We start from the raw sequence: 15,361 nt of genomic DNA, 5'->3' as shown, positions 1-15,361 counted from the left end.
TATTAAAACCAACTTACTATCAGGGTGGATTACCCCTTTAATAAATAAGCGGTAATTTCCCAGGGGGGGGGGGGATGTAATTGTCCTAGGTGATTTCAGGGGGGGGGGATAATTATCAGGGGGTAGTCCTTGGGGGAGGGTATAGTTTTCTGGGGGTACTTTTCCGAGGGATGATTGTCCAGGGGGTAATTTTCCTGATACGATATGTCTGATCTACTGATCCGATATATGGATCCCCCGTCAAACTCCTCGCCCCCCCCCCCCCCCGCCCCCGCCCCCCCAGCTCTCTCTTTCTCTCTCTCTATCTCTCTCCCTCTCTCTCTCTCTCTCTCTCTCTCAGGCTCTCTCTCTCTCTCTCTCTCTTTCCTTTTCACCCTCTCCATTCCGATCCCACTTTCCCCTTTCATTTTCTGCCCGGGCATTCGGTCTGAATTATAGCCTCGAGGAGGGAGGAAGCAGACATATAACATTCATCACAAGCCTTCATATTATTTCAAGTTTTAATGTTACAAGTAAAATGCACAGAGTTGCAGCAATGTAGCCTGAGTAAGAGAGGCACCCGGGGCGGATCCAGATGGGGGGGGGGGGTGGGTGTCCGAGGGCCCGGCCCTCTCCCCTGGCCAACTATTTGAAATAGGTTTTTTTTTTTTTTAAACAAGATGGTTGACGTTCCTTTAAAAAATAAATAAAAAGACTTCCCCCCCCCCTGGTAAAAAAAGTAATCACAAAAAAATTGCTCAATGGGGGGGGGGGGGGGGTTGAGTAAAACAAAATAGAGCTCACTCCCACTTGTGGATCACGAGTATCATTATCATCATCTTGCGGATCATCTATGGCAAAATAATCTTTCTCGTCATCCTTCTCATCATCGATCCTCATCGGCATCTTTTTCACCACCACCACCAATCATCAAACATCATCATCATCATCATCATAATCACCATCATCATCAACATCACCATCATCATTGATCCTCTTCATCATGATCTATGTCACCCCCTGTCATCCTCTTTGTCAATTTGAATCTTTGTCAAGGAGTCTTTTCACTTTTATCCTTATGGATTCTTCATGGCATCTTTGTCTTCATCTTGTCTTCATTGTCCATCATCATCAACATCGTCAAGTCGTTTTTGCTAATTTATTCATATCATATAGATATTTTCACAAAAAACAAAATACTCATAAACCGCCCCCTTCCCCCTCAGGCGCGTAGCCAGAGTTTGATGTTTGGGGGGGCACATACATGTAATCGATCGAGGTCAAAAAAAGGGGTCTACAAAATTTCAACCGATCCTGGAAATTTTAGGGGGGGCACGTGCCCCCCCGTGCCCCCCCGTGGCTACGCGCCTGTTCCCCCTTCCTCCTTATTTAGATGTATAAAAATTATCTTTATGATTCTCTCAGCTCCGTTATGAAATGTAATTGGAACAAAGCCTTATTATGTCAATGAACTGTGCTAGCTGCGTACACAACCATCCCAAGCGCTCCAGCTAGCTAGCCCGAACAGCTGGGCGCGAGGAAAACAACACGCATGTGTAAGGCATACGCATTTTTTATATGGGGTGGTCTAAAATAGCTTTTTACAATAAAATTAGTTTTTTCATTTAAAACTGATCAGTTTTTATTAAATAAGTTAATTAATACTATATTTTGATAATACTGAAAACTCAATATGCACATAATCTACAGATTTTTTAAAACAAAAATATCGAAATGTCGACACTTTCCAATTCCTACCCTATATAAAAGTGGTACGTTCCATTCAGGCTCGCGATCTGGGCGGCAGCGGGCAATTCAAATGTAAAGAATGCGTGTCAGAACTGTGTAATTTGCCCATACCATTGGCGTTGAATGGAATGAAATAAATTACTTTTACTTCATTTCACTGAATCACCTGGAATTTTGGAGGAAATTTCTACGTATCTCTTCTTTCAAGGGTGTTTGACCACACCCTGGAAAATCTTAATTGGCTATTCTACGATTGGAAAGAAGGTATTTGCGGCTCATCGTGAAACCGTTGTCCGCATAGTTTGCACGTTAATTTCAGCGGGAGTAGCGGTGGTTAGACAAGACAGCTCAGCGTGAAAAGCCAACATCATCAGTCATTCTGTTTCAAGTGCGGTGGCTTGCAGCAACCTCTCTAATTAGCAGGCCTAAACTTCTATATTCTCCAAGGCTTCTAAATAACTTGTTTAAACACTGAACAACATGGCCTTCTCAATTGGTAATTCAAACGCTAGTGATATTATGGCGAACATGGCACAAGGAGGACAACAGTTTGGAAGGAAAACAAAGCGAGATGACATTACCAGCAGAAATGGACCACAGGCTTGCAAAAGGGCGGCATTGGGAACGATAACGAACGTATCATCAACAAGAGTACAACCTTCTCGAGCGGCAAAGCAATTTAGGGTAAGGTTCTAAGAAAACTAAAAATGGTCTAGATCTAGGGATCTATGAACATTATATGAATGAAGGGTGTAGAGTGTAGACTACATGCAAAACAAAGTGGAGAGAGAGGGCCGAGAGAGTGGATCCGGGCTAACTTGGACCAGGGGACAACTCGGCCTAGCTGCAAAAACGGGCATTTTTTGTCATTTTACCCTAACTCTAACCCTAACTCTAGAGTCTACCCCTAAGGCCTAACCCTAGCCTTTGCCCTAAACCTAAACATGCAAAAAATGACCGTTTTTGCATCTGAGCTGAGTTGTCCGCTGGTCCGAGTTAGCCCGACTCCGAGAGAGTCTCGAGCCAAGGAGCTGGAGATGGAATGAGAGAGGGGATGGGATAGAAAGGACAAAAAAGAAAACTAAAAGCCTTTCTTTTGTCCTTTTGATTTTGTAAGCTATAGTAGGTCTGTAGACCCTATTTTTATAAACTCCATCTCCAAGGAGTTTGGCATTTGGGACCAAAACATAAATAGATAAATAAACAATACAAACGACAGAAACACATTTGGCAGCAACAAAACGTTAAACGGTACGTAGGTTAACGTAGGTTGAGTAATACTGCAGATTATTCTGGCAAAACATTTGCTTCACTGAGACTCAGAAGTCAGAAGCCCAATTGCAAGTGTTTCGTGTGTGGATTGTGAAAACACTAGTCTGGATCTATCATTTAATTTAATTTTAATCTAGATCTAGTCGATAAGGGGATAATTTTTTCATGAATATCGGCTTGCCACATTTTCATTAAATTAAGATTACAAATTTAGCCAAGGTACTAAGGTAGTGTCTGGTTTGCTGCAAATGTAAACAAAGAACTTAAGAAGATCGGTTAAAATGTTACTAAGCACTGCACTAAGGGCTACCAACAATCTTTACTGCTCTGAAAATAAGGACCGAAGGAGTCGTAAAAACACAAGATACCAAATCTAAGGCCCTAAAAAGTAGAAGCTAAGGGCAAATTCTCGTCTACAATACAAGGGTGATAGTGATATTGTCACTGAAGCTGAATCATCAGCTAGTCTATAGCTTTATCCTTCCGGCATGGTCAGGGTTTGAATCCCTGTCGCAACACTAACGTCCTTTGGCAAGACATTAAAAAGATGTACTTTTGCAACTTCACCCGGCCCAGGTGAGGTAAATGGGTACCTGTCAGGAATTAATTCCTTAAAATGCTTGAGCGCCGTATTAGCAGTCATGCTTAAGCCGGGGTAATAATATTGGAGTGCAACGAGTGACAGTCTGCCAGTGCCAGCCATGCCACTGTTTATATTTAAAAATTCCTGCAAGGAAACTTGCTTTATTTGGTTTCTTATCTAAGAGGGGTAAACTTTTCCTTTAAAAAAACATATTTATCGCTTTTAGATCAATTTGATTTCATAATTTGTTGTGACTTCATATAATTTTATAGTTATGTGCCCAGTTTAACTTATTTCCTGTTTTGTTCTATTTACAAAGGTCTCTGGAGAGAACTCCTTTCCTGTGTTTCAAGATGAGAATGCACACTCTAGGATACCACAGGGCAAGCCATTCGGCATTCCATCAGCGGGCGCAGCACCAGCCTTTTCTATTCACGTCGACACAACATCCTACGTGCAATCAAGTACATCAACATCAATTAAGAGCACGGACAAAGAAAATGAACACATTTTGTTGGACACTGCTCTGTCACTACCAGTACCTCAAGCTCAAAGGATTCCTTTGAGAACATTCCCCGATGTAGAAGATAACAATGTCAGTCTCAATGAAGAAAGCTTAACATCGTCAGGTAATTTACGAAGCATAGGCCAAAGGTTCTACATTTGATTTCAGTCTCCGAGTCTCTTGTGTTATTAAGGGATATGGAATGGTGTGAGCTGGCGATGTTTCTTACAAATAAGAGATGTGACCCCGATCTGCATACACTCGTGTTGAGGGAAGATTCTATGATGTTCATACAATTGATACAAGTACCGGTAGTTCATTTCGTAGAATTATGTAAGGTATCTAAAGAACTTCACAACAGCCACTTTTCCTCTGGTATATTTAAAATGCAGATTTGACTCGAGGACATTTAGAAACCGCCATTTCTGCAACATAAAGTGAGGCGAGAGCTCTTAAGTGCACTTTATATTTCTGTTAATTCTGTATATAAACAAAGCATTCAAAATCACAGGTGGGAGCCATTATTGTCTGCAGCTTATTTCAATTTTGTTTTTACTGCACAAACTATGAAAATGAATTTGTGTCAAGATTCAGATTTATAAGGTAGGTTGTTGCATTATTGCATTTAAAAAGGGCTTTTAGTAATAGTTCCAAGTATTTTTTTATTGTAATATGTTATATATGTTCCCACTTTAAATCCTAGAATTCTCACCTATGCTGCTCGATACATCTCTGGATGCAAAGTGCATATCACCCCGAACAGTAGATATAAGAGACTTATCCTTAGGAGAACCAGAGTATGCAGAGGAGATATATCAGTACTTGAAGACTGCAGAGGTAAGTCGCTAAAAGACGGCAGAAAAAGATTTGGATAGCTCAAAAGCAGACCCTGGGGCTAGGCCCCACTCTCATAAAGAGTATAAACTGTTTATAAGAAAGGGTCACAGGGGCCCTGGTAAAAGGAACATCCACAAAGATTAGCTGGGTGAAATTGTGGCACATCTAGAGATAATCAAAAGAGCTCCCAAAATCAGTAAACTAGTTATCACTCCAAAAGGTTACCTGTAGATGCACAAGGAGTGACATGAGTATGCAATTGCTTATTGTTGAACAAAGGGAAAATTGGTAATCAAAGGTAAATAACATTTTATGGCAACCAGTCTTTATCAACAGGGTTTTGCCTTTGGATTTTTGAATTGCCCATAGACCCAATACCACCAAATCACAAGAAACCCTTTCCATGGTTGTAGTTGATATTTACCAAGAAAACTGCTCGTTCATGAAGATGGCCAAAACATACCAGAAAAATAATATGTCCTGGGAACTCGCATTAGAAAATTTGTAAAAGAGTCTGTCTTAACCATTTACCCTTTCGTGCCACCTTTATCATTCCTTCAGTCAAAGCACAGACCTAAGCACGGGTACATGAGGAAACAGCCGGACATCACCAACAGCATGCGTTGCATCCTAGTCGACTGGTTGGTTGAGGTATCGGAAGAATACCGTCTCCACAACGAGACTCTCTACCTGGCCGCTGCCTTCATCGATAGATTCCTATCCCAGATGAGTGTACTGAGGGCAAAGCTACAGCTGGTTGGCACAGCCAGCATGTTTGTAGCCTCGTAAGTTTCAAATATTGTTTTGTGATTTCACCCTTTTGACTTTTCCAGACAAGTTCTATTACTTGTCACTCTAGGCTTGTTCAGATACAAAGTGGTACACCATGGCTTTAAAAAAAAAAAAAAGTGTAAATGAATGGCAACTGCATGCACCAAAGGTTCTACACTGAGCTCTGTGTGATGAGATACAGAAGTTTGAACTTTGTGAAGTATATAACACTTCTGCCATTATACCTTTTTTTTAATGCAGCAGTTTACCACTTCATATCAGAACGAGGCAACACTGTACAGTACATTCAATAGAGGTTTGGGCAGGCCTGATAAAAACCAGATTTAAACCTTTTTCCCAATTTACTTATTTTTTTCACTGATTTTTACCTATTTTTTCACAATTTTCTTACTCAAAAGGGGGAAATGTTGTTAGATGCCATTGTTTTTTCCCCCTGATCTTTTCTTTTTTTAATTTAAGGGGGTGTGCACGTTGGGGGGGGGGGGGGGGGGGGGGGGGGGAGACGTGCTCACTATCACCCCTGTTTGGTGTAACCTTGTAATGTTGCAACATGTATTATCAGTGGCTGCCACTTTATTGCACTTGATAAAGCAATGTTAACAATGCTCTTGTTCATCTTTAGAATATGCACATCAGTGATTGACTGAGCCACAAATTTCAATAAGACTTCTGTTATGTAACTTTTGGAGACATATGTTTATTCATACATGTGTAGGTTGCTTCGAGTGATTCCAATCACCAGTACTCAAAGTAGTGCAAGGGGGGAAGGGAGGGTTGATTTTTTGTTGTTGAAAAACTTAATTGCTACTATTTCACTGCACACATTTCCATCTTCTGAAATGCTCAAATTGCCTACATCTGTTATCTGTCTAAAAATCAGGCAGCCATCTGCCTTGAAATAGAGAATTGGTCTACAATGCAATAATGCATCCACTCAATCTTTTTCTTTCAGTAAATACGAGGAGATCTACCCACCCGATGTGAAGGAGTTTGTCTACATCACCGACGACACCTACTCCATCAAGCAGGTCCTTCGAATGGAGCACCTGATCCTCAAGGTCTTGTCCTTTGACCTGGCCGCACCCACCATCAACTCCTTCTTGCCGAGGTTCATCAAAGCAGCGCAGGCCAACTCAAAGACGGAACATCTCACGCAGGTTATTATCTCTAAATAATTAACGGACTTGGGGGGTGTTTCACAAAGATCCTAAGTCAAACTTAACTGTAAGTTGGTTGGACTTTAAAAACTATGGAGAGCCATTTGTAGCCTTAAAATAAAAATATATTCGAAAGCAAAACTTCAAGTATTTTAGACTTTTCATAAATTCCCCTTGTCAATAGAAAATATGAAGGATTTTAATCAACATTTTATGCCTTTTAAAACAACTTTTACAAAATATTTTCATAGATGCGAAAGGCTTTCCATAATTGTTCCAAGTCCAACTTAGAGATAAGTTCAACTTGGGATCTTTGAGAAACACGCCCCTGGGCCCTCTTAGAGTTTAAACGCAACTCGAAATATTAAAGGTAAAGACCAGTATTGGATACGCCCCAATTTCAAAAAATGAAATGGAAGCTCTTATTACCAATCATGTGAAAGAATATGTTTTGACTAATACATGATGATAACAAATTTGCCGGGAAACCGCCTACTAATTCATATATTTGGTAAATTTGTTTCTCTCATGGTCTGTGAGAGATATAGGGTAGTCCCATATACATCTTTCTGTGTATAGTGCTTGTAACTTAACGAAGAATGGGCCAAATTTCTTATCATTTTGATGATTCCAGAACCTTGCAGATGCTAGATGCTAGATGATCAACCTTTTCTGATCGATTCCACAACGTTTCTTTCACAATGCAATCGCATGACCATAACTGGTCTTTACCTTTAAACTCGACTTAACCAATCAGGATCGCTTATTTGGGATTTGCGTTTAAGTCTTTTGGTTGAATTCACAAGAGATGGCCATGGTATAAACTATAAACAAATATAACAATAAGTACCCCTCAACTATAATACCTTTTCAGACTTGGCAAATTAATTTGATATTTCATGTTACCCATTCCCTTACTGTGTCTATACCTATGTCATGAATAATGTAATATTCAAGAACCATCACCACTACTCGGTGAAGCATGTTGTGGCTCAGTTTAAAGCCCCACTGCACTACTTATAGCTTCTTGCGCCCTCTATATAGCAAACTTTGCCTAATCTGTGACCAATGGTCCTCTTTTTCTTATGTTAATTGAGAGCTGATTTGATGAGCGTCAGTGACCATGCAGCCTGGAGGTCTAATCCCTCCTGGCCAAAGGAGTGCAGAGGGGCTTTAACTTGCCGATTAATTAAATGAATGTACAAGTTATTTACCAGATCTCTCTATCTCTTTCCTTCCTTCCACAACAGTACCTTGCTGAGTTGACTCTGCAGGAGTACGACTTCATCAAGTATGCCCCGTCGATGATTGCTGCATCAGCAGTCTGCCTTGCCAACCACACCCTCAACAACGAAGAATGGGTACGTATAAAATAGAGGCTCCTTAATTCCAACAAATGAATGTAAATATAGATTGAATCACCCATCTGAACTTGGGGTATATACATGTACATGTATGTGTGTGACAGTGTCTGTCCATAGCTTTCAGTGTACCTTTTGAAATTTCGATTTCAGATGCTCTTTTGCAGGGCTGAACACCAACAGGTGCCCTGAAAAACATGGGCACCCAAAATCAAAGTCTGGAGCCCCATAGTTTAAAAAAAATTGTACAGACATGTAGGGCTTATAAATGCAAAGATACAAACTTTAAAACTCTTAATCCAGACCCCCTCCTAAAAAAATGTAAACCCTGTCTGTTGTACTTGTGTGCCTTGGTATAAAGATCACCGTAGTAACTTATTGTGATTAAAAAAACAGAAATTTCCAGTCCAATGTTGATCCCCGATTATTTCTTTGATATCACAAACTGCTACTCTGGTCACTTATAAAGGGCCAATCTTTCAACACTTTGAAGCCTTTTTTTCTTAAAAATGATAAAGATGATAAGAATACAGTGGAGCTTTGTCATAAAGATGACTGGTACAACTAATTTCATTATATAGCAAGATAACTTTATCAGTTGCTGTACTTTTTATTGTTTTAGGGCCCTCATATAACAAGATTTTAAAACTTGACTGCAGTTCCCTTGGACCCAAAGAACATTTTAGAACCTGGTTTTGCACTTCCACATAATGTAAAATTCGCAATACCAGTACTGTTTTCTATCGTTTTCGGGCCCTGGTGTAACAGAATTTCAGAAAAAGGCAATTCCCTTTATCCAGTATAAATGTTATAAACGTGGTTCCACATTATTGTCAATTTGTTTATCTTGGTAGTTTTCTAGTGTGTTTTAGGCCCATGATATATCAAGATTTAAACCAAGGCAATTACCTTGATTCCAATTAAATTTGTATAACATTCCACTGTATACCATAACAAATTAATATGAACATTTCATGGAAATTTGTTTCTCTGTTTCAGACCCCAACCATGGCCCACTACACTGACTACCAGCTGGGTGACATCTATCCCTGTGTGCAAGATCTTCATCAGCTGTTTATCAAGGCACCCACCATGGAACAACAGGCTGTCAGGGAGAAGTACAAGTCTCAAAAGTGAGTTTCTGGAGCTTTTGGAAGTCTTTTTATAGAACAAGGCATAGGCCAAAGGTTCTAGTTTTGATTACAGTGGCCCTATTACAATATCTTGTGTTATTTATGGGAATGGAATGGTGTGAGGGGGATAATCAGTAACTATGTTCTTTTTATCTTTTGTGAGAGGTTGGTTAATTGTCACAAATCTAAATTCTGACAGGTCATGTCTCTTCGTAATGACTCTTTCACATATGCAGGAAACTTCGTCATGTGAACAAAACGTGGCAGTGTTTTGTTTGTATGTGTAAATAAGTAGAGAATGGACTCAGTGGAGATAAGGAAAAAATTCTGTGTGCAACAAATGTCATGCACACTTAGTGAAAATATGACCCCTTAGGGAAAAATATATAACTACCTTCGGCGAGTTCAGCGGTCCAAATATCAATATCTTATGTGGGCATTCAACTTTTGTTTTCCCCTCAACAGGTACAGCGGAGCTTCCATGACACCAGTCCCTACCACTCTCCCCACACAATGATGACCATGTTATAACATGCCCGGTAAGGAGGAGATGGTCAAAGTTAGATACAGAGATGGGATCGCCCAGTCTCAAAATCAAACTCTATTTGAGAGGAGGGATGGAGCCTACTTGAAAAAGGTTGGGTGTTTATCCAATGAACAGCACAAATCTTGTTTGACTCCCCCGTAGACGAGCTGTGATCGATTGTGATTTTCATGTATTCATAGCGTCTATATCCAGTCGTTCATCATTTGAAATCCTGTAAGCTGCTTGAAAGACAATCGCCAATGATCGATTGTTGAATATATACAACTTTACAAGCGCCTTTTCAGAATAGGCAAAGAACTTACCCACCTTTCCTAATAGAATATGTCACGAGGGCGTTGCCGTGCAAAGTTTTCTGAACAGCATGACTTTTATCCAATTATTTCTTGTAAAATAAAATTTATTGATATGACCATCAAATAATTGTTTTATGGTAATGCCATTTTTCAGTTTTGAAGGGAATAAATGGATAAAAGTTGTGTCTAACGGAATACAGTACAGATTGCCCATAAGCAGAGTGATAGTTTATGAAATTCTCATGTGATTTTTAATACTTTCAATTTTCAAACATTAAATCATTTGCAATATGGCTCTAAATGCTCCAGCATCATAGAGCCTAGAGGAACTACTTCTTGCACAACAAAGCCTCTTTTAAGATTTTAATTTGGTTTTTAAGACAATGTGCAATTGATCCTTGAAACATCAATTATAAATTGAGCAGAGTCTGCCTGATGATGGGGCCAGCATTTCAGCGCGGAAAAGATGCCTGGATCAGTCGCCAAAGTCATCTCAGTAATGGTATGGTGTATTATCACTATCCGATGACATTCCAATACTAATGTGAGATCAATGAGCGAGTTTTCTCTCCAAATATGAACTTTCATCTTCATTTTATGTGAAAAGGAATTTATTTGAAAGAGAATTGGGAGTTCTGTTGCCCTTATACCTTGAACCCTGTTTATACACCAAGTATGTAGATATTTGTTTCATAAACTTTATATATTTTGATTTTTTAAAGTCGGCACTTGGCATCATTGTACTTGTTAAGAGCATTGTTTACTAGAATTGTATTTTCGTTTCCAAATCATATAACATTCCAAATCATTTTGTGTTTGAACATCCACATGCAAACACGCTAATTAAATATGGCATAATAATTCTCTTGTAAATGGGCAAAAAATGTGCTCTTTTATTCTGTGTGAGGTAAGTATAAAAAGTGAAATATGTGAGAGATCCTTGGTGCATTATATTGAGAGTCATTTGCTCATTTAACTTATTACCATCGACTGTTAAGCAGCCATTTTGTTAAACTGTGTCCTCACAGCAATGACATGTCAAACAGATTTTCTTTAGCAGAGAACAAGTACTTTTATTTTCTTTTTATTTGGTTTGTAACACCTGTAATTTTAGTTATACCCTCTCACCGCTTTGGTGAAAATAATGTCTGCTAACAGTAAGTATTTGAGCGGTTACTACATGCATTTTTAATACGTTTGGTGAATTCTTTAGGTGCATGTTTCATATGTGAACTGAACTGTGGCCCCACTTTAGAACAATTTTGACTATGCATGTTTTACTATTTAAAGTGAACTGTTTTACAATATGTTTACCCATTATCGATGGTGCTTTTTAAACATTTTACAAACTCAATTCTATGAATGAATGCAAGATTAGAAGAAAGTTTGAAAATGAAGTAGATAAAAGGGTAAGAGAAACTGGAGGTGCTCTATAATAACATCGATTAGATGTACAGTAGTAGATTGCGTGAGGGAAGAGATCAATCTTTTGAAACCTTGATGCTATGAAATAAGCATAGTGTTGTACATTTTTTCCTATTGAATCAAGAATTATGAAAAACAACTTTGTAAAACATGCGCACTAAAACAATTATATGACAACAACAAAAAAAAGAATATAAATGAAAAATAATTAAGTATTAAATAAGAATCAAGTTCTTTCAAGAGCTACGACTTGTATACATTTGCATTTTTATCAATTTTTTTATGATGCAGTTATTATTTGGATAAGCTAAAAACTTTTCAAAGGGCAGATAGTAATGGTTCTATCATTAAAAAGAAAGTGTCGCAACCAATGAACATATTTTATTTGTAAATACTTGTATATATCAAAAAAAATTATTGTGTTCTACTTACATTTAATTGATTGTACATATTTAACATTCTTAGAGGGAAGGGGTTGTGATTTTCTTTTTAAAAATCACTGCCATCATGAAATGATACACAAAAAATTTTGAAACATTTTTATACGTGTGCACAACACTTTTAAAAATCAATTCCACGCTTTTTAAGTTGAGCAAGGATGCATGTTTTTGAAATTTTGAATTGTAAAAATTAGAGAAGCTTGACTTCAATTTGCAAATTGCTGGTATGTAAGAATGTTTTTAACAGTCTGTATGACACAAAATTAATATGAAGGCGTACAAGAAGAGGCGATTCAGAAAAGCTGATATTTGTACATGCACTGCGAGTTAATCAGTACTGAAACAACATTGTGGACAGAATAGATCTTAAGAAAAAATGTGAATTGAGAATTGGTTTTTGAGAGTGATTACATTCAATGGTAAATCTAGCTGAACAGTTGTGTAGTCTGACAAGGTAATACATGTGCCAGCATTTCTGAACTCTGCACCATTATGATGCAATTTGGGTGCAATGTTAAAGCGTCTTGCTTCAGTACTTTCATTTTCCAGCAAATCTTTAAACTTTTGCCTCTTTGAAATGTGTTTAAGAACATGTATGACTCCGCATACCTCATGAATTGTACGTGTGAAAATTAAAGCAGCAACTTAGAAAGAACAACAATAAAAAGAGTAAAATCAGGGATTTAAAACATTTATATGACGGCATGCGAGATGTTGCATCTCAAAATTGAATCGATCATGACTGCAGGACTGTATATTACACCGTAACTGTTTATTTGCATTATGATTGCTATGTCTTTTAATGGATGAATAAACAAACCAAAAAAATCTCTACCAATAAAAACATCCTTCCTCAACAATAAAAAATGTTGTGTATTGTGCTATTTGTGTTTGGAATACTTTGTGTGTATACATGTACATGTATTTTAAGTATTTTATAATTTTTTAGCTCGTCCGGCCCGATGAGCTTATGCCATGGCGTCCGTCGTCCAGTTTTCAAAATGCTTCTTCGTTATTTCAACCAATTCTGATTGTTTCATATGATAGGGCTAGGAGGGGGATTTAAAGCTTCTACACAGAATCGTGAAATTCATTATCTATGCTTATTTATGCAAATTTATTCGTAATCACAAAAAATGCTTCTTTATTATGGTAATTTATGCAAATATATTCCAAAAATAACAAAAATTGCTTCTTCTCCCTCATTTCTTGACCGATTTTAATTTTGTTTGCCTTATTTGGTAGAGCTAAATTTGGAACACTAAACTTGTACACAGAATTTTGAGATTTTGCTCCATTGATTATTTATGGTAATTTATGCAAATTTATTCCAGAAAAGCCAAAAGTGCTTCTTCTCCCTCATTTCTTGACCGATTTTGATTTGGTTTGCTTTATCTGGTAGAGCTAAATTTGGTTTACTAAAATTCTACACAGAATTTTGAGATTGTGCTCCATTGATTAATTATTGTTATTTATTCAAATTTATTCCAGGGCATCAAATTTTTATTTTTTGACCAATTCAAAAGTGTACCACATAAAATTTACGATATTTGTTGTTGCGAGATGCGGATGAACGCTACGTCATTAACGTTCTGGTTTTGAATGTCTGGCTTCCTGGGAAAGTTTTGGCTTGCACCCAGTATATAAAGATCGCTTGCTCGATATTGTATGTTTAATATTTTGCAACTTACGATAATTTTTTGTAATTTAGTCCCTAGTCTGCTTCTGGTCGTATTCCATGATTTTGATTAATAAGGGGGTTTACGGATACAATCTGTGCATGGGCAGATAAAGGTCATTTGTACCAAAATGGTAAAACCCACAGTGATGAATACTGGATATGCGCTCATGAAAGTTATGTAACATTATTCATTTATGCACCAACGGTACATTCTATGATACGCAGGTGGAAGTATTCTTTTCAAGAGGTCAAACAAAAGGTATTCATGAAGCACATCTAGGACTTTGGCAGTTATTATTCTCAGATGCTCGAAAGTGGAACTCCTCCATGTGTAAAAGATCTGTGGATATTTGGGGTCATTTGTACCATGTGCTATCTGTAAACTCCCTTATTGTAACAGACCAAATTATAAGATGGGTAGAAGAATCCCTGCAATCTGATTGGTCAATTACCATGTAATTATTTTTACTGGATTTTTTTTATATATAATTTTTTTTTAATGATTATTTTGATTTAAAAAAAAATTGGTTATAATTATTCGTTTTTCGTATTTATTGATAATTATAATCCGTTTAAAAATTAAAAAAAAAGTTCTATAATTTTCTTTTTTTAACTTTACAATTTAATGTGCACTGACATTTTTTTATTTTTTTTTTAAATTTCATGATAAGTTAAAAATCATGCGTCCGGTAAAAAAAAATTACCGGACGCATGATTTTGCCATGCATCAGGTAGATCTATAAAATAACAAAATTTTGTATTTTTGACAATTTTTGGGGCCCCATCTTATTAAACAGATGATGCACAAGTTTAATTTGTGGGTCGGTGGAATTGTGTGCACGCGGTACCTTTGAATTTGGCCTAAAACCCACTCGGCTGCACCTCGTGGGTTCAAACAATTTAAAGGTACCATGTGCACACAATCCCTACCGACGCACTCAAACCTGTGCATCATTTGTATATCGAACTAGACTAGGACCATCCAAGAAGATGGACAGTCCAGAAGCCCGACTAAACAAACGGATGAAGGAAATATTTGAAATAAGAAAAATTCCAAAAGGTCCATGAGACCGACAAACCAAAGAAAAGCACATGAGAGAATTGATCATGTTTTTAAAGTCAGGCACATGTACTCGGTTATGTGCAACCCTATAAATTGGGAAAAACGAATGAATGAAACTGTACATCTTGGGATAAAAGTTTTGGCTGGAAGTAACCTCTCAGCAAAATAAGCATCGCAAAAGCTGTCGAAGAAACGAACCTTGGGCAATTTGAATTTCCAAACATTGCAATAATGCATTACGTTATAATAATCCGAGTTCTATTCAATTTCAATGGGATATACTTTGTTCTTGAATTATGGGCCTATATACCGTATAGTATAGTGCTCCCTATAGAATCCTGCGAACTACACATGCTAATCTATCTCCCATCTCTCTCTCTCTCTCTCTCTCTCCCTCTATGTCTGTCTCACTCTGTCCGATGTCTCTCTAACTCATTTTCTCTCCCCTCCCCGGTTGGTCTGTGTAGCCTTCGTAAATGGTGGTTTACGATAGGCATTTTTTGTAATGTAATCAAATTTAATGCACAAATCTTTGCCTTGTTAC

At 37.7% G+C, this 15,361-nt stretch overlaps 1 protein-coding gene across 2 annotated transcripts; it reads left to right on the top strand.

Annotated features, from left to right (window-relative positions):
* Positions 1-1,651: 1,651 nt before the first annotated feature.
* Positions 1,652-13,020, top strand: CycA (cyclin A). Of its 2 annotated transcripts, NM_001366342.1 has the most exon segments (9): positions 1,652-2,412; positions 3,903-4,212; positions 4,792-4,925; positions 5,487-5,710; positions 6,670-6,874; positions 8,125-8,235; positions 9,235-9,368; positions 9,834-10,227; positions 10,259-13,020. In NM_001366342.1, coding segments are annotated over 8 exon segments (1,374 nt in total). In that variant the 5' UTR covers positions 1,652-2,208; the 3' UTR covers positions 9,886-10,227; positions 10,259-13,020.
* The last annotated feature ends 2,341 nt before the right edge of the window (positions 13,021-15,361 follow it).

The sequence above is a fragment of the Strongylocentrotus purpuratus genome, unplaced genomic scaffold, assembly GCF_000002235.5.
Source record: "Strongylocentrotus purpuratus isolate Spur 01 unplaced genomic scaffold, Spur_5.0 spur5_scaffold_11, whole genome shotgun sequence".
NCBI classification, from domain to species: Eukaryota; Metazoa; Echinodermata; class Echinoidea; order Camarodonta; family Strongylocentrotidae; genus Strongylocentrotus; species Strongylocentrotus purpuratus.
The sequence above is the reverse complement of the archived record's forward strand: the minus strand, read 5'-3'. Positions and strand labels throughout refer to the sequence as shown.